General features: G+C 30.1%; 1 protein-coding gene across 6 annotated transcripts in view; it reads right to left on the bottom strand.

Moving 5' to 3' along the window:
• LOC136986365 (espin-like) overlaps window positions 1–22,426 on the bottom strand; it is a 74,068-nt gene that overhangs the window by 25,333 nt on the left and 26,309 nt on the right. For 4 of the 6 annotated variants that reach the window (XM_067283886.1, XM_067283885.1, XM_067283888.1 and 1 more), the window contains one exon: window positions 13,113–13,268. In XM_067283886.1, coding sequence (XP_067139987.1) covers window positions 13,113–13,268 — 156 coding nt within the window. Of the gene's footprint in view, window positions 1–13,112; window positions 13,269–19,109; window positions 19,131–20,558; window positions 20,761–22,426 lie in introns of those variants that run through there. The other 2 variants (XM_067283889.1, XM_067283890.1) reach the window with 2 other exon arrangements.

Raw genomic sequence — 22,426 nt, 5'->3', positions numbered from 1 at the left:
CGTAACTGTATCATTTTGTAAAACGGAGCTTTGAACTCCTGACATGTGGAACCATTACAATTTTTTTTTTATCGAGTTGAAAAACCTATTAACGCTATTTTTTTCTTCTTCAGATCCTCCAATGGGAAGTATGCGGATGAGGTAAACAAGTTATTCTGCCTTATCATTTGTTATTCAATTATAGTTCTATAATTCCAAAAAAAATAATGTACAGGTCAAATTTAGACACTTCTATTGATATATGCTTCTCCTAAATTTAATTTTAATTCTATAAAATACCACAAATCAATGTCTTTAAATCTTTCCTTAATAATTAAATCCTTTAAAAAATAATAATAAAATAAAAATAACTTGTGGATTTAAATCAGCTTCGAGCATGTTAACAGATAAGAAACAGGCTGGAGGGTATATGATCAAAACTTTAATGACCTTTTTAAGAAATTAATAAAGAAAATTAATTTAAGTCTACGTATTTTCTAAGAATTACAAATGTTTTATTTGTAAATGTTTTAAAATCCCCCTCGTATGTTATACGAAGCTCATAACAGGTGTCCTGAAAAATTGCACCCTTAACCGATTTGTCCCATTAGGAATTCCCATCTTCACCTCTTCCCTGAATACATCGTGTTTTCTGAAGCACATAAGTCTATAAATTATTGCAACGCTAATAAAAATCGAAGTTTTACAGATTTCTAACCAAGTCACGTCAAAAAAACAGAATCACACTTCCTTCAATGTCAATACTGATTGCATCACTTCTCTACGAGATCGTTAAAGTATTTATCGCAGTGAATAAGAACTCTTCTATGAAGGTGAATACCCCAACGAATTGAATAGTTTTTTAAATGAAATGCAAAATATTCGAAAGCAATCATTGATCAGAAAAGTATGCAAATGAAAATAATAAATCGTTCGAATAGTTAATACAAAACAATGTAAGATCCAACTGGAAAGAATCGGAGATCCCGAAGTGCCTTCAGGAGTAGTTAATTTGCATACAGCAGTTCTAATTTAGTTCGGTGTTATAAATTATTATTCATAGTTGAAAAAGATGTACATAGGCAAAACTAGTTGTTAGTTGCTTAATACAATAACTACTTTACAAATAGCAGCGGGTATTGATGGGGGGTAAAATTATTTGCCGACCTGTAATTTTTGCATAAAGTGTGATTAATAGGCAATAAAAAAGGCAAACTAAGCATACTAAATGGATTAATTTTGTTTTATGCAGATTAATGTTACTAAAAAAGCAATGTAAGTCAGCCATTAAATAATTTTCGGTGTCTTTAGCGATAAGCGCAAATAATGGAAACGTTAAATGGAATTTAAACGTAAAAAAATAATACTTTAATTCATTGTAATCTAATTTTCTAGATAAAAATACAATAGCAATTTATTTCAAGAAAAATATTTGTCAAAAAGAAAATATAAAAGTAATATTTCGCGTATAAGAAAATATTTAAAGGAATATTCTTAGAAACGATAAATCATGTCCGTAATATAGTATTTACTTGTTAGTTGGAAGGTTTTTAAGTTTCATAACTCGGAGGGAAAAGTAAATTCTTCTTCTTTAACACAATGTTTTTCCTTTTAACAAGGTAAAGATAAAGTCGATTTTGACACGTGATATTTAAAAAATTCGTAATTACAGTACACATACAATACATCGCAATTATGAAACGTTGCGTGAGGAGACAGTTCTACCGAAATTTAAAAAAATTATCCGATTTTTATTATTATCCATTGATGTCAAAACGTCTAAACATGCTCGTTATCATTCTTTTTTACCTTATATCAAATTTTAAAAATTCTACGTGAGGTAGAGTGATGATTGAAGATTGAAATGTACGAGGTTTTCACGAATCTGTAATGTCTAATCTGCCAGAAAAAAATCGAACGTATTGTTAATTAAATTAAGTTATGCAAGTCTTATCATTTTAAGTTTTTCAAGAGTTATTATAAAACAATGAAATTCTTACTTTGATAGTTTTTTTTACAATCGTTTTTATATACTTCAAACGACATAAATTTAGCTTTCCCATGCTCCTGATGACAGCCCTTCCTTTCCGAACCATCAAGAAAATCCGGCTAACTCCAAATTGCTCAAAATTACACTAGCGTATTGTTATATTAGTCAATAGTTTTGATTAGAATGAAAATAATTGTTTCATTTACATAAAATTTGCAATGTTTCTACTCTAAATGAAAATAGGAATCTGAGATTTCCAGAAAATGGTTTCGCCCATCTCTACAATCTTATTCTCATCACGAAAGTCTTTAAAACTTAAATCCTTACAATGGATCTCTCTTCAGAATACTAAATCCGAGTATTTAAGTATCGTTTAACAAGTCTTGTCGACCTAAACTGTAGATAAATATTTGACAAGAAATAAATCATCTATCCCTTTGATACAAGAACAAAAAAACGGGGTAACTTTTTATTTATAGTTTTAATCAGAATAAAATTATATGTATATGAAAAACTGCATGTAGAGATTAAAATCATATACTATATTAAAGAAATTATTTTGTTTTAGCTTAAAATAATAAATTAAGTTTTCAAATGAATAATGAAATTCATGCCAATTAGAAAATTTATGACCTTATCCCTCTATGATATGTATCTTAACATTTAAATTGTCGTTTCTCCGGTACAGAGTTTAAAAGTTTATCATTTCATAAAATTTTATTCCCAAAAGTAGGCATCTCATTTTTAAATTATTGAACTCGGTTCAAAATTTCGTTTAACCGTTTTTCTCTTATGAAAATTGGTACAGAACATTTTGAAATGCTCGTTAATTTATAGAAAAGATTTCACATTCCGCTCGAACGAACATGGCCATCATTAGATGTTGCCATTACGAAAATTCCAATATAAGCGTATTCTGAAGAAATCTTTATTAAGAAATTCGAAAGTAAGCATCACGAAACTCTTAAATAAACTTGTCATGAGCATTTTTCTTATTGAAAAAGCAGATTATGATCGACTTGAAGTTATTACTGAATCACGTTTCTTATACATTAACCTTTTGTCTTGTAAAATTAAAGAATCCATTTTGTTTATTTAAAAAAAACTCAGGAAAAAAATACTTGACCATAACCTCGATTTGTCTCTAATAAATTTAAGGTCAACAAACTAAATATTAAAAAAAAATAATAAAGTTACAACGTGCGACAAACTAAATTAAAGATTTAACTACCCTCGAGCTAATTAACAAATCAGACGGATGAAACACTATTTTTTACGGAATTTTCAATGTATAATCGCATATATCTCCTTATCTTATAAGATAATTAAATGAGATAATTAATACAGAATAAAAAATCATACAATAATAATAATAAAGTAAGAAAAATCTTCCCACTTTACCTAATTTCTGTTTAATAATTCCGTTCAGGATTAGCTTTAATCAAACAGGATTTTAGTTTTTGCTGGAGTTTTTTTTTAATTTTGTTTAATGGCTATTTTAACCCGAACAGGTGAGCCTTTATCTCATTTGTTTACGCAATAAATTATATTTTTATTTAAGCCATCCATAAAATGGATGAACTTTACTTGGATTACTTTACTTGTATACTTGTATTTAGTAATTAACCCTTGCATTACAAAACTGTTGTATATAACTGAAATTAAGAATAAAATGAAAAAACTATGAAATTAAATGAATTTTGAACATTGTGATTGCCATTTATGGAAAAAAATACTATACTGTAGCACTCAGTGGCGCGTTATCCTGTGGGCAAAAAGGGAAATTGCCTAGGACCCCAGCAAGAGGTGGCCCTAAGCCAATCTTTCATAACAGAATATTTCCCCAAAATAATTACCCCGAAGAAAAATATATGAAGCCAACAGTGTACATGGGGGCCCTAATTCAAATTTTCCTGGGTGCCCATGAAACTAACGCGCCACTGGTTAAAACTATTTTCCCACGAATACAGCTGTAGCGCTCTACAGCTGTATTCGTGGGAAAATAGCTGTATAATTTAAACAGAAAAAGCATAGAAAATGCTATAATCATTTCTGTAGTTATTATGTAAGCTGTATAATTTAAATTAATCTTTATTAATTCACAATTTAAAAAAATTCTCACTTAAATAAAATATAGTAAAATTTAACCATTAAAAACCTAAATAAATTGAAGTAACTTGAACAGGGTAAAGGTAATTGGCATTCTCAACAATTCAAAACTTAATTAATCTTTAATAAATCATGCATTAAAATTATGTTAATAAATAAATTCTGAAAATTAAATTCTCACTGGACAATTGTACATTTTTGTCCCATAATTACATTGCTCCATCTGGTGGTGCTGAACGGTAACGTTTTCATTTCCATTTCTCGAATTTTTTTCCTTGAATTTCTTAATTCAATACTGTAAATAATGTGGGCATTTATCTATTTTCAACACAAAATTCACTCTTGCCATTTATTAATTAACCATTAATTTCAGCATCCTAAATTTATGCCCAAGGATCGTAGTCTTTACTTGTAGATGAGTGAGTTTATCAGATTTTATTAAAACCAAGTAAGTTAAGAAAACGGATATGTAAATATTAAGTGCTGTTTGATAGGATGTTTTTTTAAAAACTAGAATCGATAAAATCTGATAAGAGTTTGAGTCACAGTTGGCAGCTGATGACCCGATTACGTATTATCCTCTTTGGCATCTCTGAACTCAAAATGTGATGATTTTAAGCTGATTGTCATAAAAATCTATTTTTTCATGTATTTATTTATGATTTTAAATCGAAATAATGCAAATTAGTTTTAGTTATGCATAAGAATGAAGAAACATTATTCCTCGCTTGAATTTTCTCATTGCAAGGAGCTTCATCAGAAGCATTGATGTGCTGAGGAACGATTTCAAAAAGCATAATTTTTTAAAATCCCACTCACGTGAAAGTTTAAAATGCAACTAAATCTATCAATCTGGCAGTGTAAAGCTTTGTAACAACAAAGTTCTCGGCCATTATTTGAGTGAACAAAGCTCTTAGCATCTGTTGAATGAATCTCTTAGACGATAAGTTTAATGTCATAATTAATGGCCCAAAAAAATTTATTATCATAATAAATAACTCCCACAGTACAATGTAGATTCTAAAGTATAAACTCAACATGCACTCAACAACAGAAACAAAGGTCCAAACAGAGAAGAAAGTGTAGCCTTAGGTCAGTGTCTCTGCTTTTTTATGTCATTTTTTCTCACTCTGATTTCGAAATTAATGCTAATTTTTCTGAAATGAAAATTAATTCGCCCACTTTCTTTTGAAGTGTTTTTAAAGATTTCTATTAAGCCTTCCGACATAAAAATTTTCACGCATATTAATTCTTAAAGGATGTGATGAATCGTGCCTGAAGTAAAACATTTAAAAGCCCTCATCAATCTCTAATATTCGAAATAACCTCCAAGATTCAATGCATTTACCTTGGGGGATAAACAGAAATGTAGTTTCGACCTATAATAAACAACATTACACAGAAAAGTCCCCACCCAAAAGGACCTTAAGGAGGGGATACACCCTTTATAACAAGATAAACACGATTAAGAAAAACCAATAGTACAGATGCACAAAGATTCGAGAATCGAAGAATTCGCATCTGCAGAAAAATCCTGATAAGTAGGGTATAATTACGATGAATTGTTTGATCCGAATGTTCAAGCAGAACTAATAATGCCGTACGTGTGATTGAACAGAGTCACGCAAGCTCGAATGATAATCGAATGCGTGCAACATCGCACATAATTTGTCAAATTTAATCTTAACACGTACGAAAATAGCACAGATTTTTTTAAATGTAGAGCTGTGCTTTCAAAGATTGAAGGAAAAATGAGATTTTATCGTTTACTTCTATAAAAATTGCGTGCGATATTGTCGAAGCAGTTGATAGCTTTATCTCTCCATCTCTTTTGAGTCCTAAACTACAGTTTAGTTGGTTTAAAAAAATGCCTCAAGAAAGAATAAAATCGTTAATATTTTATAACTAGTCATAAAACTTTGGAAGTAGATTGCTTAGAGAATTTTAAACTTGTAATCCATAAATTTTGTTTTGTTAAAACGATTAGTAGTCTCGTGTAACTAGTCTAAACCGTTATGAATTTTGCTATGAAGTTCGATAAATAGCCTATTTATTTATTGAACGTTACAAGAAAAACTTCATAACGGTGAACAGAAATGCGCGCTCTTGCATAAGAGTCGTAGAAAAATATAGGGTAATAGAGCAAAACAATTCTCTAAAACAATATGAAAAGGGAAGTCAAGGTCGATGAGGGATGCTAGTAGTGAAACCATCCATGCAAAGATGCTTCCTGCAACGGATATCCTATTATTTGTATAGATACTGCTCATGCTAAAAAAAGCCATGCATAGAGAGGAAGTTACGGCCCTTTGTTACTTATTGTTTAGAAAGGAAGTCACTCCCACTCAGATCTCACTTTTAATAAACATTTTTTCTTTATTTTTTGTTATAAAAACACTGTTGAACCGAACGCTGCAGTTTCTAAAACAGCTTAAAACATTCCGAACCTTCAAATACAGTTTCATAGAATTTTAAATTATACTTCTCTTATAAGATACGAGCCATCAAAATTATGTTGATTAATGAATTAATCAACATAATTTAATAAAGCAGTGCAATTTTGGAAGTGTTGGCTGGTGTGTTAAAGGAAGAGCAATTTAATTGTTAAACTGTCAACACGTTTCTTCAGAATGTCTAAAATATAATGAATAGAGAACAATTATTTTTGAAGTAATAAAATAGCGTAAACAATATACTTTTTAAACTCGGTTTCTAATTTAAGTCCTTTATATCGCATGCAATATTTCAAGCGAAAGGAAACATTTCATAACAGAAACGTGACGTAACACTAGAAAGTTCGAGGCCCGCTATTAAACAATAGAGCGCCGAATTTTTTCCACTGTGCAAAATAGTGTAAAATATTGTTCGAAGGCACTCGACATCAATCAATGACAGAGGAGAAGCAAAAGGAGACAAGGAATTCGGGAAGTTACTTGCAAATTTGACAAGCCGAAAAATAAAAAATCATTGCTATAAAAGCACTTTAGAATCTGGCTAGAGACAAACTGCCAACGGGTACAATAACTATCTGCAGTCCGATCACGACAACCCTTCTCCTTAAGAACCTGAGGGCTACTTATTATCCTCAGAGGACATCTGGCAATCTTTGCATCAATCATCTCTTTTTTTGACGACGCGTGGCGCAAAGTGTGACTGCGCATAGATACTATTATCATACTAGTTTTGTAATAGGTGTAATGCCCCTTATTACTTTATTCAGAATCCTCTTACGTAAAAGTGCTCTGAAGTCCTTCACGCGTTGCAAACGCATTTTTATCATTAGCGGCATAGCAAAGTACTGTACATTAAAAGTTGCCACCTGTTACTGTACTTGCCAAAATTTCGTATATATACAACATGTATCACCTGTGAAGGGTTGGAATTATATATTACTAGACCAACTCATCTTGAAAGGGAAAGATTTACAAACATTTAAATTACACGGGCTAATTTAGCTACTTTAAATAATTTATGGTAATTTCAAGGAGGAAAATGACGTGTATTAAAATTATCGAGAAATTTATGAGGCGGAATAATTGACCAAAATTTACCTTTTACTAAAAATTTGAACTAAAATTATCTACTTAACATGCTTTTAAAAACATCAACTCTTCGGAAGTTCTAAAAAAAATAGCACAAAACATGTTTAAGGAAGAGTGAAGACTGTCAAACTCAATTCTTAAATATTCTTTAAATTTCTCTACACGTACACTATGCCATTTAGATTTTCTGATAACTCATTTTGCTGTTAAGTCGCCTTTTTATTGAGTTGTCAAGCGGAAGTGAAAGAAAAGCTGCGAGCAAAATGAAGTCGTAAGGGTAAAATCCCTAATCTGCATATTATTTAGGGTAATTTTAAGTTCTGTGCCATTACATTCTTTAAATATAGTGGCTTACTAGTGAACGGTTTCATTCCCATTTCTCTCTTTAATATCAAAAGTTTCTTATGTTCTAGAAACTTTTTCTTGTTTAGAATTAGATTTAAGTAATGAAAATTAGAATAACAACCTATTAAGGCTGTTATTATCCTGATTTTTTTCACTTATCTGATATGAGGTTATCATTTCAATTTTGCATATTTATGTTAAGAGGATAAAAGGAAAAGCAACGAACCAACGTGTCCTAATATTACAAAGTTCTTTCATGATATGTAATTTGTCACTTAAGATAAAAATACAGAATAGGAACAAAATTAGGATTTCAAACTTTTTATTTCTCTTATAAAATTTAATTATTAAAAATTGAAATCTTGTAATTCTTCTGTATTTTGTCTATTTGTTCGGGGTTTTTATTGTTTTATTGTTAATGTGGAGGAGGAGATTGTCACAGACAATTCATACTGTAATTATAAATAAATAAATAAATAAAAATATTACTGCTAATTATTTTAATCTAACAGAAAAAGTATTTATTTTCTCTTAAAAATGCAGTTTCATTTCTTAAATTACAACTATTCAGTCACATTCTAGTGCAGAAAACCACGCCGAGGAATGCGAACAAAAGTGAATTGAGTGAAAGCACGACAAAATTACTCGCGTTATATGCGGGTTTTATAGAAATTTGACCCAATAGGGGGGTAGAATTATGTAGAGAAATTCGAACGGACGTGAACCAGACGCATTCGAGCGATGTCACATCTCACTAAACGATATCCTGAACGCATTAGTAAACACTGCAATGATATCATCGAATCGGTATTATATCGTCGAGGGAAACGAGTAGAAAAATGGGTGTTTCTCTACTAAATAAAGCCGCATGGATGAACACAAACTGCACAGGACAGGTGTGGCGCAACAAATTTCGTTTTGTTTCCACTATTTTAACAATTACGCTAAAGCGAAAATCTAGTAATAAAAATCCTAACGGAAGGTTAAAATTCTTGTAAAACTGATAAACAGAGAAGAATGAAAGTTTTCAATAAAACGTCGACAGTTTCTCCCTTTTTTAACTCAAGGACGAAGTCATTAAATATCAATTTTAAAATTTTACTCGGAAAGTTTTCCTTTCCAGAACAATAAAGCAATTTAGAAAAATACGGCTATAAATAAACAACCGTATAGCGTTACAGTCAAAGTATCAATTTGACTTTTATTAAATTTTTAAAATTCAAAAATAGGTGCTTCGTAGATTAAATTTTACGTAAGAAAAATGAGGGAATGTATTCAGGATTGTATAATTATTATTTAAGTACAGATACAAGTGTAGCTTGTGGGAAAATAAGAGAGAGATTCTGGTCACACCTTAAACTCATAGTCACATATGTAGTTTATGAGAATACCAAAGCCCAAATCTTGCTCGTTATCAAAAATAAGAAGTCACGTAGCGCTAGAGGCCTCGAAATACATTCTTTATTCACCCTAACTATATTATATCAAATTTAGAATTAAACACACGTCCATTTCCTCCATTTATATTATAGAATAAGATACAGAACTGTTGACTGCTTAAAAATTCCCTCGAGTAGTAAAAAAATCGATATTGCAGAAGATATTTTTCCCTATTGACGTTAACAAAAATCCCGGAAACTTGTCTAAAGAGGACACTCGACACTGTCAGGAGGATAAATGATACAGCATACGGACAACAATTTTTATTGATTTCTCTATCGTTCCCAATGCATTCCTACTCGTTTTACCTTTTGATAAAAGGTTGGATGAATTATCTTCCCCTTTAACCCCGTGCTTTGGAGTAGTTTCAATTTAAAAGATTAATAATATCCGTTAACAAAACAGCTCCTCTGCTTTAGAAATGATAAATAAGATAGTTTTTCTGAAGTCGACAGACACTGCTTTAGCACTTAATAGATTTCTGGGCGTTTATTGATGAGGCGTGGTAACTGTTTAATGTACTCTTCAATCGCCCAATAATGAGTAATTAATGTAATAGTTACTCTTCTTAACGACTGGGAAGAAATTCTTTTTTATAAATTAAATTCTGCAACTTGAAGGGGGGAAAAAATTGTTACATTTTACGTGTTGCAAAGCTATAAATCAAAAGTAGTTTTTGTCTGTATTGAAAGTTGCGTGTTTATTGGATTTCAAGAGTTTTTTATTAAAACTTTTTTAAAATTTATTAGAAGAGAAACACGAATTTAATCACTTAATTAAATTTATAATACAGTTTACGGATATCTCAATTTATTTAGTTATAAATGTTACCTAAAGCTGCTTTGATACTTTTAAACCGGAGTTCAAGCTCGTAAAATAGGAAACTTTAATCCAATACTTGATTAAAATAACGAATCAACATTCTTAAACACTTTGTTTACAGATCGTTTTAATTAATTTAAATCTTAATTATCTATTTAATAATTTGAAATACAACCGAGAGGTCATCTCTTAATTTAATTAAAATTTCACTAGACTTTAGTGTTTTTACACGCATTTTTGATTTGATTTCTATAGAATTTTTACGTGTAAATTACATTGTAATTGAATATTCTATAGTATAAATATACAGAAGTTTTAATAAATGTGTTCATATTTTTAAAATTTAATAAGTTAGAATGTATTATGCGCACCCTGCTTTCCTTTGTTTTATGGGCGGATGCCCATAAAACAAAGGAAAATAACAATATAATATCATTAGTAAATATACACATTGGTATTAAAATCTCAACACTGTTTCTTCACCTTAGATATTCGTATCTGAAGCTACTTATTTTTTTTTTTACAAGTTCAATATTAATTTTTTCTACTTTCCTAACTCTTCTTTGTTTATTACAATAAACAATTGCAGAAGAGGAAAGAGTTTAAAAATTCTTAAGCAAGCTCCTACCAAAAAAAAAAGACAATAGAGCTTTCAAACAATACTTTTAATTAATAGCACACGACGAATCAAGTTGTAATAATGCTACTACTTTTCGACATACTTTACGGGCATAAATTACCTAAAACATGAGTTAAAATAGAAGGGGAAAAAAAATATTAAAAAAAATACTATGTACAAGTAGGCAAAAATAACAATGACGAAGCTAGGAACACGCAACAATAATCAACAATAATTAATTGTTTTTTCTTCCATTTTTTGTTGAAGTAATCATTAATTACGCGATGACATTCTATTTATAAACATTATGCTAATGTAATTATTGGTGTTAAACTTTACTTATTAAGCCAGCGCTCATTCGTTTAATTAATGCATCTTAGAATTTCTAAGAAAGGAAATTATATGTAAATAATAAATTTAAAGACATTTAATTTCATTTTGTAAACCGATACAGAAATGTCTTCTGAAGGCCTTCAGAAGCTTCAGTTTTCTTCAGTGGATTCTCGTAACTTAAACTATGGACTACGATCGAATCTCCAAAACTGATTTCTAACTTTAGATGTCGATATAACAAAGATGTTTACAGAATTTAAAGGAGTAGAGCCTGAAGCAAAGACGGCTTTAGAATAGAATTACATAGAAAGTAATTAGAGTCGATGGCAATGATTAATGATGCAAAGTAAGATGCCAATCGATTGATTTCGATCGATTCGTCCAATGACAGCCTTTTACGTAAAAATAAATGAAAAACTCTTCTCGAACCATCAATAGTTTTCTATGATTTGCATAACAACGTGAGCGAATTTTAATTAACCAAGGTTTTTTCCCCATGATAATTAATCATATTATATCTATCAAACTTCGTGTGTTGCTGATAAAAATCAAAACCTTCGATGATACACTTTTATATATATTTATTGAGTGTGTTGCTTAAAATTGCATTTAATATAGATGAAGATTTAGTTATATATTCTCTCATACAGAAGTTGATGTAATCAGTAATAAAATGCTCATATAAATAATAAAAATCTCTACTGATTTATTATTCAAATTTCAAAACTCAACATTTTGACATTTGTAGGACGCTCTGCTTTAGATTTTAAGAGCTAAATTATTATTATTATATAGGCATGTAGGGTTATCACACTTATAATTCGCTTAAGTAAACGTCTGTAGAGGAATATAAGGACTATTACAATAATATAATTATATAAAGATAAACTTACCTCAGTCCAAGGCATGATTCGGCTAGTAATTTAAGTGTATAATATTAATTAATTACAGATTTCCATATTTTTTTACAGCTTGCAGCGATTTTATTGAAATTTGCTTATTAAAATCTCTTAAAATTAGAGAAATTCTTTATAATATTTAATTAAAACGAGATACACAGATTAACTTTTCAATATAAGAACCAAGAATCTTCCTCAATATCATCAAGTTGACACTTGATGATATTGAGGAAGATTCTTGGTCCTTATACTAAAAAATTAATCTGTATATCTCATTTTAATTAAATATTTTAAGAGATTTTAATAAACAAAAAATAAATTTCTAGTTTCCAAAATCCTACCTTTTGATATACAGCTTTAGATTCTAGAATATATTTTCTTAAGAAAAATCCCAACTTGAACAGGACATTTCTTAAGGAATTAAAAATTAGTTTCTATGATATTAAATATTTATATTGCATATTAAAGATTAATCTACAAGGACGAATGCATCCATATTAATAGATGAAAGATTATTTTATTCACGTTTAGTTTTCTAGATACGTTATGCAAATCTTCATCACTGTAATACTGTGTAATCCTTCTTTTGATTGATATGTACTATTTTATGAAGGCACTTCATAATTTTTATGCATGAGTTGCCCTCTCTGTTATATTTCGGTATGAGGATTAATCAAAATAAGAAATATTGGAATAGTTAGGATAAGTCATATTGTATGTGCTCTACGTTCAAAGACATACTTTGAAGTATAAGAGGTATTTTTATACCCGAACAAATTAAATTTATCGATATTTAAGAAATTAAGCTTATCCAGAACTGATAAGTGATCGTTCTTAAAAGATAAAGTCAGTGGCGCGTTATAGGCGAATTTGAATCAGGCGGCCCCAATTACAATGCCAACTTCATCTTATAAAAGATTGGTTTGAGATCCCTGTTTTTGGAGGGCCCCGGGCAATTGCCCTTTTAGGATAGCGCGCCACTGGATAAATTCTAGAGTTACTTGAACTTAGTCGTGTTAAAAAAGTGTACTTACCTTAATTCGGGGCATGATTCGGCTAGTAGTTTAACACAATCGAGGCATCCTTTGGCAGCGGCATAATGCAATGCCAAAGCACCAGTTGCTGTTTTTTCCAAAGCTGGCATCTTGGCTTCTCTCAATAACCATTTAAGAACATGGCGTCGTCCGTACCTACGAAAATAATTTTAAAAAACAACAAATTAATTTATGTAGGTCAACTCTTAACAAAATTACAAAAATACGATTGGCAAAAATCATTTTAAATCGCCGAAGCGTTGAAATGTTCGATAATTTTTCGCAGTTTTCGTAGAAAATCTCTTCGAGAATAAAACCAGACACGCGATCAGGAGGGGGGCAGAGAATAAAAAAATTATTTTCTTTTACTCTCCAATGACCACAAATGTTGAAAGACTTGTTTTCTGCTACATTTAATCTACTATTATGAAATGACTAGATTATTTCGAGAGCCAATCAAGTGTAAAAATAAAATTTTTAACAAATTTATTTCTGTAATTTTCATTTTTTTTTTTTGTAGAGTCAGTTTGTATAATTTACTACATATTTTACTTAGGAAAAGTAATTTTTTTAATTATAGTTTGTAGTTTCGAATTTATTGAGGCATAACTTGGTGAAAGAACGTTCGGGTTCAACTGCATGATACCAGAAGCAGCAATGGCATTCGCTTCAACTGGTATGATTTGAAGCAGCCAAAGACGAAACAAGATTAATTTTAACTTTTAAAATACTTGTCGGTAGCGTGTTATAGCTTCGTGGGCAAGGCAAATTTGAATTAGGAGCCCCCATATACAGTGTTGACTTCAGACATTTTACTTCGTGGGGGGAAATATTTTCTTATAAAAAGATTGGTTTGGACTCCCCTCTACTGATGAGGGCCCCAGGCAATTTCATTTTTTGCCCACAGGATAAATTTATTTAAGCAATTTAACAGAAATTTAACTAAAAATCTCTGAACTTAAGCGAATTTTTCCGACGTCCCTTGCATCTTCCGTCTTTGGTAAACCAACCGGATGAACTCAAACTTCATAAATCATTTTTTAAAGATTAAACGATATAAAAAATCATCTCCGGATCCTTCCGAAATATATAACTCTATTTTAATCTGCTGTTGGCCATGCTTAAAAACGGTTAAGTTTAAGATACGGATGAAGAAACTACTTTGTAAAAGCGCAACTCATTCGAGTCATGTTCACAAATCCGAAAAATAGGAAAACATTTTTATATTTTTATTTATTTATTTTTTATTAAAATATGCTATTAAAGAAACAAACTTTTTCTGTTTTATAATCTTTTTTCTAATTTATATTTTGAGGAAACTAATTAATAGATGAAAGACTGTCTGTCGTTAACAGTAAAGTTAACGTATTTTAAAAAACTACATAGTTTTTTTATATTAAAACAGAGCTCATCTTCAGTTAGAAAGGCGCCCTTTATATGTAACTGCTCATGCTTGCAGGAAGAGTCATTATATGATTCTTTAACAAATTTATTTTCTTAAAAAATATATATAAATCTGTATCTCTCTGTGCAACGTGACAAAGACTCCCTTAACTTCAATAATTCTATTTTCTATTAATAAATTTTACAGCTATCCAGGAAGGTTTAGCCTGTATACAGACAGTTATTTTCACGCATAAACACGTTCTAAAATTTGCAATAGTTATTTTTAAAAATTATATTTTAAATTTTTTCGTGCGCGATTTTTAAATCGTCGAGTTTAAAACTTAAAAAAAATATATAAAAGTATAAATTTTTAAAATTTTGGTTAAGTTTGGAGTCACAGTTGAGCGTTATAGATTCATGGGCGCCCAGGCAAATTTGAATTAGGAGGGCCATGTACAGTTTTGACTGTAGACATTTTTCTACAGTCTCATTGGGGGAAATATTTTCTTATAAAAAGGGTTTTTGAGGCCCCCTACTAGTGGGGCCCCAAGCAATTTCCCTTTTTTGCCATAGGACAACGCACCACTGTGAAGTCACTTAAATGCAGACAAAACTCTGAAGAAGCTTGAAAAGCGTGGTTAAAATTGCCGTGAAAAAACCGAATATTTCTGCTTTTATGAGAAATTTGTACACCAAATTATTATAAAAACACAATAGCGAATACATTAACAATGGTAGTGATCCATTTCCTTTTCTTTAGAGTTAAAAATTCGCTGCATAAGTAGGCTCAAACACCGCAAGCAGCGAACAAAGAGGATTTTAACATAAAGTCAGAAAAAATAATGGCGAAAAAATTGCATATTCATCATACGACTGCAATCATCTACAATTACCAAACCATTAGGTTATTCTAGTTGTCATTTCAACCATTGATTAGGCCATGCCTACTATCAACCCTCTCAGAGATGGAGTCAGTCACTCACCTCTACATTTTCAAGATAAGCTTTCGCATTTGGAATAAACAAAGTCAAACGATGTGTAATTACATAATTTTACAGTATTAGAGACCGTTTCATTTATGAAGTGAATTTTACAACAATTAAAGGTTAATGCCTGTGGATACCGGCTAAAAAAAAATTCATTATATGATGCAAGAATTAATGAACACTCGTTAGAGTTGACGTTTGATCGATCAATTTTGAATCGTTTGATCAATTAATCGTTGTATAATAAAATCAGTAACCTACAAGCGATTGGGCCTGTATCAAAAATGCTGTTCTTAAGGCCTGGTAAAGGAAGTTTCAATTAAAAAATAATTAATATAATCGGTTAATCGTGTTTAAACTAGTATAACATTTTAGTTTTTGAAACAATTAACATATTAAATTAGGAAGTGGATAATAAACTCGCAAATTAAATTTTTTATGAATAAAAATCAGAAAATACTATAACCAGCTTTAATGTATATGTATATATATATATATACATACACACACACACACACACACTTAATGTAAAAAATAACATTATAACCAGTTAGCCCAACGATAGAAGATAAGAATTTTGTTTCTTGATACAGCTACTTGACGAATTTGCTTGGCTTCTTAATGCTATCCTACCTAACGATATCGTAAATCATCTTCCGTAATGAGAATAAAATACATTTTTTTTTGGTATGAGTTTGTGTAGAAGAATTCAGAATATTCACCCGCCCCATGCTCAGAATAATATCAAACAAATTAGCCCAATTTTTATACATGGAAGATCGTATCAGCAATAAGTCGATATGTTAATAAACAGTGTTATCGTTAACGCCTTTGGTCTATGACTAGGTTGGCGTAAGGTAACCCAATCTGACCCTCTACAACCTGTGCCGAAAAACTGTCAAAAAAAAAGTTGTTGGTTAAGCGGATGAGTTGGGAGGTTTTTTGTCAGTTGTGCATCTACATCGTGCTTATTAATTGCTGTAGTGTAGAGATTGTGAAGTTTGTAGGGGCCTAGAATGTGATTAAAATCATTGAAAGTACTTTAAATAGTTCATTCATAATCAGAATTTTACAATTTCATTCAAAATGTACACAAAAAAACTCAATTTACGAGGAGTTTCCAGTCTTAAAATAGATGAAATCATTCGGTGACATCTACTAATTGTTTCCTATTGAAAAAGAATCTCTACTATTGTTTGTGATATCGTGCATAAAATAAAGATGAACTATAACCTATTTATGAGATAAATATGATCCTTCACGGACGTGAAGTCATCAATATATATCGAGTGAGAGGCTTCAATAGCCTTTATTCTACTTTTTCGTGTCCTATTTACACCAGGGCTATCCAGGACGTTGTTTTATTTTCCTAACTTTACAGAACTTTCGGAGTTATTTTTACTTTTCCTTTAACCGGGTCATAAACTTCGCACGGTTTTAGAATTTAAAAGTTTTAACAGAAAAATTTCTATACCAGACGAGGCGGTAAAGAATAAAAGTGTTCAGTCGCAATCGCCACCGGAGTAACTAGCGCATAACTGTAGTTGAATCTAGTATTATAAAGTAAACAGGACCTATAATGTTGCAACTCAGAAAAAAAAACAATTCTAACTTGTCAACAACAATAAAAAAATAACACAGATTCATGTCAACAAAGATTTAAAGTAAAGAGTTCATGTAGCAAATTAAATAAGGCTTCAACTCTGTTTTTTGTGGGTTCTTGGTGGGGAATCGACACTAATAAGTACCAATTAAGAGGCCATCTTGGATTTGTGTGTACAGGAAGAGTTGTTTGAAAGGCTTTTTAATAATTCATGGCATAGAATAGATCATATTTCAACATTTGATATTACTCTCGGAATAAGCGTAGACGCCCATTTCACTATGCGATTATAGAACTATTAATAAAAATAGAACAACTGATGGATTTACGCAGCCAAAGTCAATTAGGGAACAAGAAAAGGATTAATTTTACTCAATTTATCGCCTCCTACTAGAATATTATTTACAAAACTTGAATTTTTCCATACTCTGGCTGCATAATAAGTATGGGCATTTTAAAGAATGGTTCATTTTGTCACTCGTTATATCATCTCGCGTATAAACAAGTTTGGAAGAAAATTGAAACGACGTTTGCAACTGATAGGATAGTTTATGGTAAAATTTACTTTCGGGCGATTATTCTTCATTTTGACACCTTGAAAGTCCAAATTTTCTATATCCGGTGCGGATGTTTTCAGTCTAATGCTCTCCATGGTAACCTGCTGAGTAATCTGCTTGTTTCAAGCAGTTGAAAATGTTAAAGTTCATCCAAGGGGAAATTCTTAACAAAGTTAGACGTCAATATTTCATATAATTCGTTTACGAGCAATTAGTTGAATCAACTTTCGTAGTAGAAGAGAGGGAATTGAGGAAATGCCTAAGAAGCAGTGAATTGAAGAATAAAAGAAAAGGAACAGATGAAGTCGAAATAATTGGTAAATCGAGGTTAAAATCCCTTTTAAAACTGTCTTATAAATCTCCCTGAGCAGTTTTCAGTTTATAAAGTAAAAACTGAAGACCAATCAGAGAGTCAAAGGGACAGGTTAATGAAAAAACCCTGAAGAAACTTAGAATAATTGCCTTACGCGAGAAAGATAAGAGACTTTTCTCGTATATCTTTCAAAATGTCTTAATTGGCATCTTACAGCCTAAAAACATCTTTATTTCTGTTAACCAAACTCCATCTTGTTTAAGAAAAATGACAGAAAAATAAATCTTCGGTAGAAAACCTAAAATTTTCATAGGAATTAAGCAAAAGATATAAAATCAATTTTTAAACTATATTTCTTATTCAACACACCGGTTGATGCAAAAAAAACTTTATATTTATATTCACCCCAACGATTAGTTATTTTTGAATCAAAAATGATTGTTGCATCACTAATTTTTTTAAAGTTAAACTTGCACACCTGAAGCGTATAAGACAGAATAAAAAAACCATTCATTTTCTATCTATAACCGCTATATAAACACAAGTTTACGGAAGGATATAGCTATTTTTGTATGAATATTTAAAAAATTATTTAAAGAGTAAGCAAAAATTACCGCGAATTATCTTTAAAGGTTAGAAATGTTTACACTATTCAAATGCGATACATTGTAAGCGTATCATTCGAGATAATTTTAATTTGTTGATGAATACAGTTAAATAATGACTCAGATTAGTATACAGTACATATTCAGTAGACTATACATGTTCCTATACATGCCAAACACGTATTGGAACGTTAAGATAAGCCAACAGTCCTGTTTAATAAATTCCGTTTACGGCTTAATTTTCATTAAGTAATCCATATCTGGGTAAAAATCTAAAACAAAAACTACTTACAAACTGTACTTTAGTCGCTCATCTGACCGACTAACGCCAGAGATAGGTCAGGGTCTCGATCATGCATAAACTGACTACGATCGAGGCCGGAACTATCCCTCCAGACGTTCTAATTCTGTCAAAAAACTAAACAGATTGAGCCCTGGCGTAATTATTCCATATTAATTAGTCAACAGTTTCCACAGAAAAAAAAAACGACAAAAATATTCGGGTTTAAGAACACCCAACAGGTTCAAAGGTCTTTATATTACTCACGTCAGTGTTCGTCTGACTGAAAATGACTCCAGGTTGTCCAGTTACACGAGACCACTTAGTTAGCCTGTCACGCAAAGTCACGCTTAGGTCACGAAAGAGGAATACTGCTGTCAATCATAAGCAAACACGAGAAAGAAAAAACGGATAACAAGGAACCAGCTGAGTTTGGTGAAGGCTCTATAAAAAGAGTCGTCGTACTGATTAATGATATTTAATATATTTTGATTGGATTCTGTAAAAGACTGGTTTTTAATGTCGAAATGTAGTTGGGTGCCCTTTCTCAGAAGCTTATTTTACGATTATGAATAATTAAGTGGCCATTTAAATACTTTATATAAGATGCATTCACTAATTACTATACAAAGATATAATATATATCAGTATAAAATAATATATACATATACACATAAAATAATACGTATTAATTAAATCTTTACGATTTAATATCTTAAAAAACTGAAAATCTAGATTTAAAAATCAATATTTAAGCGTAGGATTATATTTAAAGATGTTTTAAAGCATTATTTAATTAGATTTAATTATAAACTTCTGGCTTCTTTATAAAAATATTTTTTAATTATTTTTAAAATTTATTTAAAAATCTTAATCAGATGCTTGAAAAGGACATTTTTATAGAATTTTATATAATCAATTTCAGAAATTCAAAAATTTTATAATGGATTTCAATAAGTTCTCTAGAATTTTATAGAAGTGTCGATTTCATGCGTTATTCTAGAACATTCTTATATCAATTTCATATATTTTAATATATGAAATTGATATTAGAATACTTATAGAATATATTATAATTATAGAAGTGAAATAAATATCAATTTTCAATAGTAATTTTTAAAATATTTTTAAGCGTTTCTTTTAAAATAACTACTAAATAGCAGTTATTATTTTAAATAGAACTTCAAAATAATTATTTTAGTTAGAAAAACTATAAGTCTCAAAACTCTTAAAAAAACCAATAAGAAAAACCAAAACAAAAATTTTATACGATTTCCTTCAATTTAATTAAACTGGTAAACTAAGGAAATTGGTGTTTTTATAAGGTTTAAGTACAGTTTTAAAGCCATTTTACGAGTCAATAATTCATTAAATGCGGTAAATTTATAAAAATTCAGCAAATATCCTTTCAGTACTTAAGTTTCTTTTTAATAAAAGTACTGTACAAGAGAAGGAAGATGTTACTGAAGGATCGACCATGATATAAATAAGAAAACTTTATGTTTATAATACAGAATATCATCTCATTATCCTAATAGGAGACATTGTAGATGTTAAAGCAAAATTTATACACACACACACACATTATATATATAAATTCAACACAAAAAATAAATTTTTTAAGGGGGAAAAAAACTAATAAAATCTAATTAAATTTTTAAATTATTTTATCATTAATTTAATTTAAATGAGAATAAAAAATGAGTAGATACTTACTAATTCTTATATAAAAATCTTGTGTAAATTTTTAAAAATTCTTACGTAATTTTTAGATAAACATTTCTATGTTCGAAGCGCGTGTCAGGTAGAAAGAAAATGCGATTTAAACACCAGTGAGTATGGACAAACTCTGATTTAAAAAAGTCAAATGGTGCTGTAATTATTAAATCGTCCGCTGTGTGGTGTTTGCAACTGACGTAACTGTCGCGCTCCACTGATGAACTTCTAACGTCATCTCATAGGTATCATTTCTCTCCCCCTAGCGTCGATCGGTGGCAACAGTCGAACATCTTTTTTTTATCTTCCCTCGTTTTTTTCAGACAGCAATGCTGACTAATCCCTTCCTCGTTTAGTTATTACTTTGACGTAATTCGAATAGGGGAAAAATTTTATTTCGTTTAATTATGCCAAAATTATAAATTAAAGAATTCAATTTCCACTTTTTCCTCCAGTTTTCAACAGGAAATCTTCAAATATTTTTTTATTTCGGAAGTTTTAAAAAGTTGCAATAAAACACGTTTCTGACTTTTATGTGCTTTAAAAGTATCGGTGACGTCATTTATGAGTAAATTTGTTTTGCGATAAAATACAATTTACATTGCGCTATTAAGTCTGTGTAAAATAAAAGAAAGAAACGGTTTATTTACAGTGTTTAGACTATTTTACACTCAGATATTGATGTAATTTCTAAATATATATACCGTTATTTTAAAGAAAAGAAAGAAAACTTTGCTTTTCTCATAAGTAGGTTTCTCTAACAAGAACCTGGTTATTTTATCTACTCCAATTCTTTAAAATTCTTCTATGCAATCGGTATTTGAGGTTTGTTTTGGTCTATTTATATAAATAATGGAGTATTAAACTTCGGTCACTTCGTCTTATCCAAACAGGTAAGGATATATGGAACAGGAAAGTTTTTTCTTTTTTTTTCAATCTTTTAAAATTCTAAATATGAACACAGATTTATTAAAAAGGGAGATTTTTAGAGGTTATTTATTTTTAGATTTTTGTATATATTCTAAGCATCATCAAGGTTGAAGGTCTTCCCTTCGCAAATGAAAAGAAGGGCAAACTTTATCTACTTTTCTATAAAATTTTATAAATTATAATTATGATTTTTTTAAAATAAAACTTTAAATAGGAGCCTAAAATAGTAAAGTAGAAGATTTTATCATTGTAAATATTTATACAGTAAAACCTGTGTAAGGCGGAATCGCACGGTATCGAATATTTTTTTCGGGTTCGGCAGGTAAACATTGAAAATCGCTACGTCCAGAAGAATTTTTCCGTTTAGGCAGGTTTCCGTCTTGTTCAGGTTCCATTTTGGACAGGTTTTACTGTAATTATTAAAGAATTCGATACTTGTAAGGCTCTTGAAAGATTTCAGATCTAAATCATGAGCATTTAATGATATTTCTACACATATCTGAAGTAAGAGAAACTACAAATAGAAGATTAAACAGATAATTAATGTTCAGAATAGCGTAGAATTCGGACTTTTACATTGTTTGAGGAGACCTATTTACTATAGAAATTAACGATAAAATTGGTTTTTATAACTGTGCCAAGGTGTTTCAGAAGAGAGGAACAATCTTAATAAAGAACAAACTTCGTATCCTATAACTAGAATTCCAAAACAGAGTATTGAACTAATGGGATAAGGGAAATTTTTTTTTTAAATTGCAAACGTTTGAACAAATTTTTGAAATAAACGTTTCACAAAATGCACAATTTAGTTTTAATTTTCCTTAAAGGAGCATCGTGAATGAAATAACTAAACAGATTTATCCTAAATTCTAATCGATGAACTGTCAATCATAGATTAAACATAGCGTAATAAGGAAGATATCTTTTCTGTTGTTTTG

Source organism: Centruroides vittatus, unplaced genomic scaffold (genome assembly GCF_030686945.1).
Source record: "Centruroides vittatus isolate TY-2023 unplaced genomic scaffold, ASM3068694v2 scaffold_1015, whole genome shotgun sequence".
In the NCBI taxonomy this organism is placed as follows: domain Eukaryota; kingdom Metazoa; phylum Arthropoda; class Arachnida; order Scorpiones; family Buthidae; genus Centruroides; species Centruroides vittatus.
Note: the sequence above shows the minus strand (reverse complement) of the source record. Positions and strands in the feature narration are given on the sequence as shown.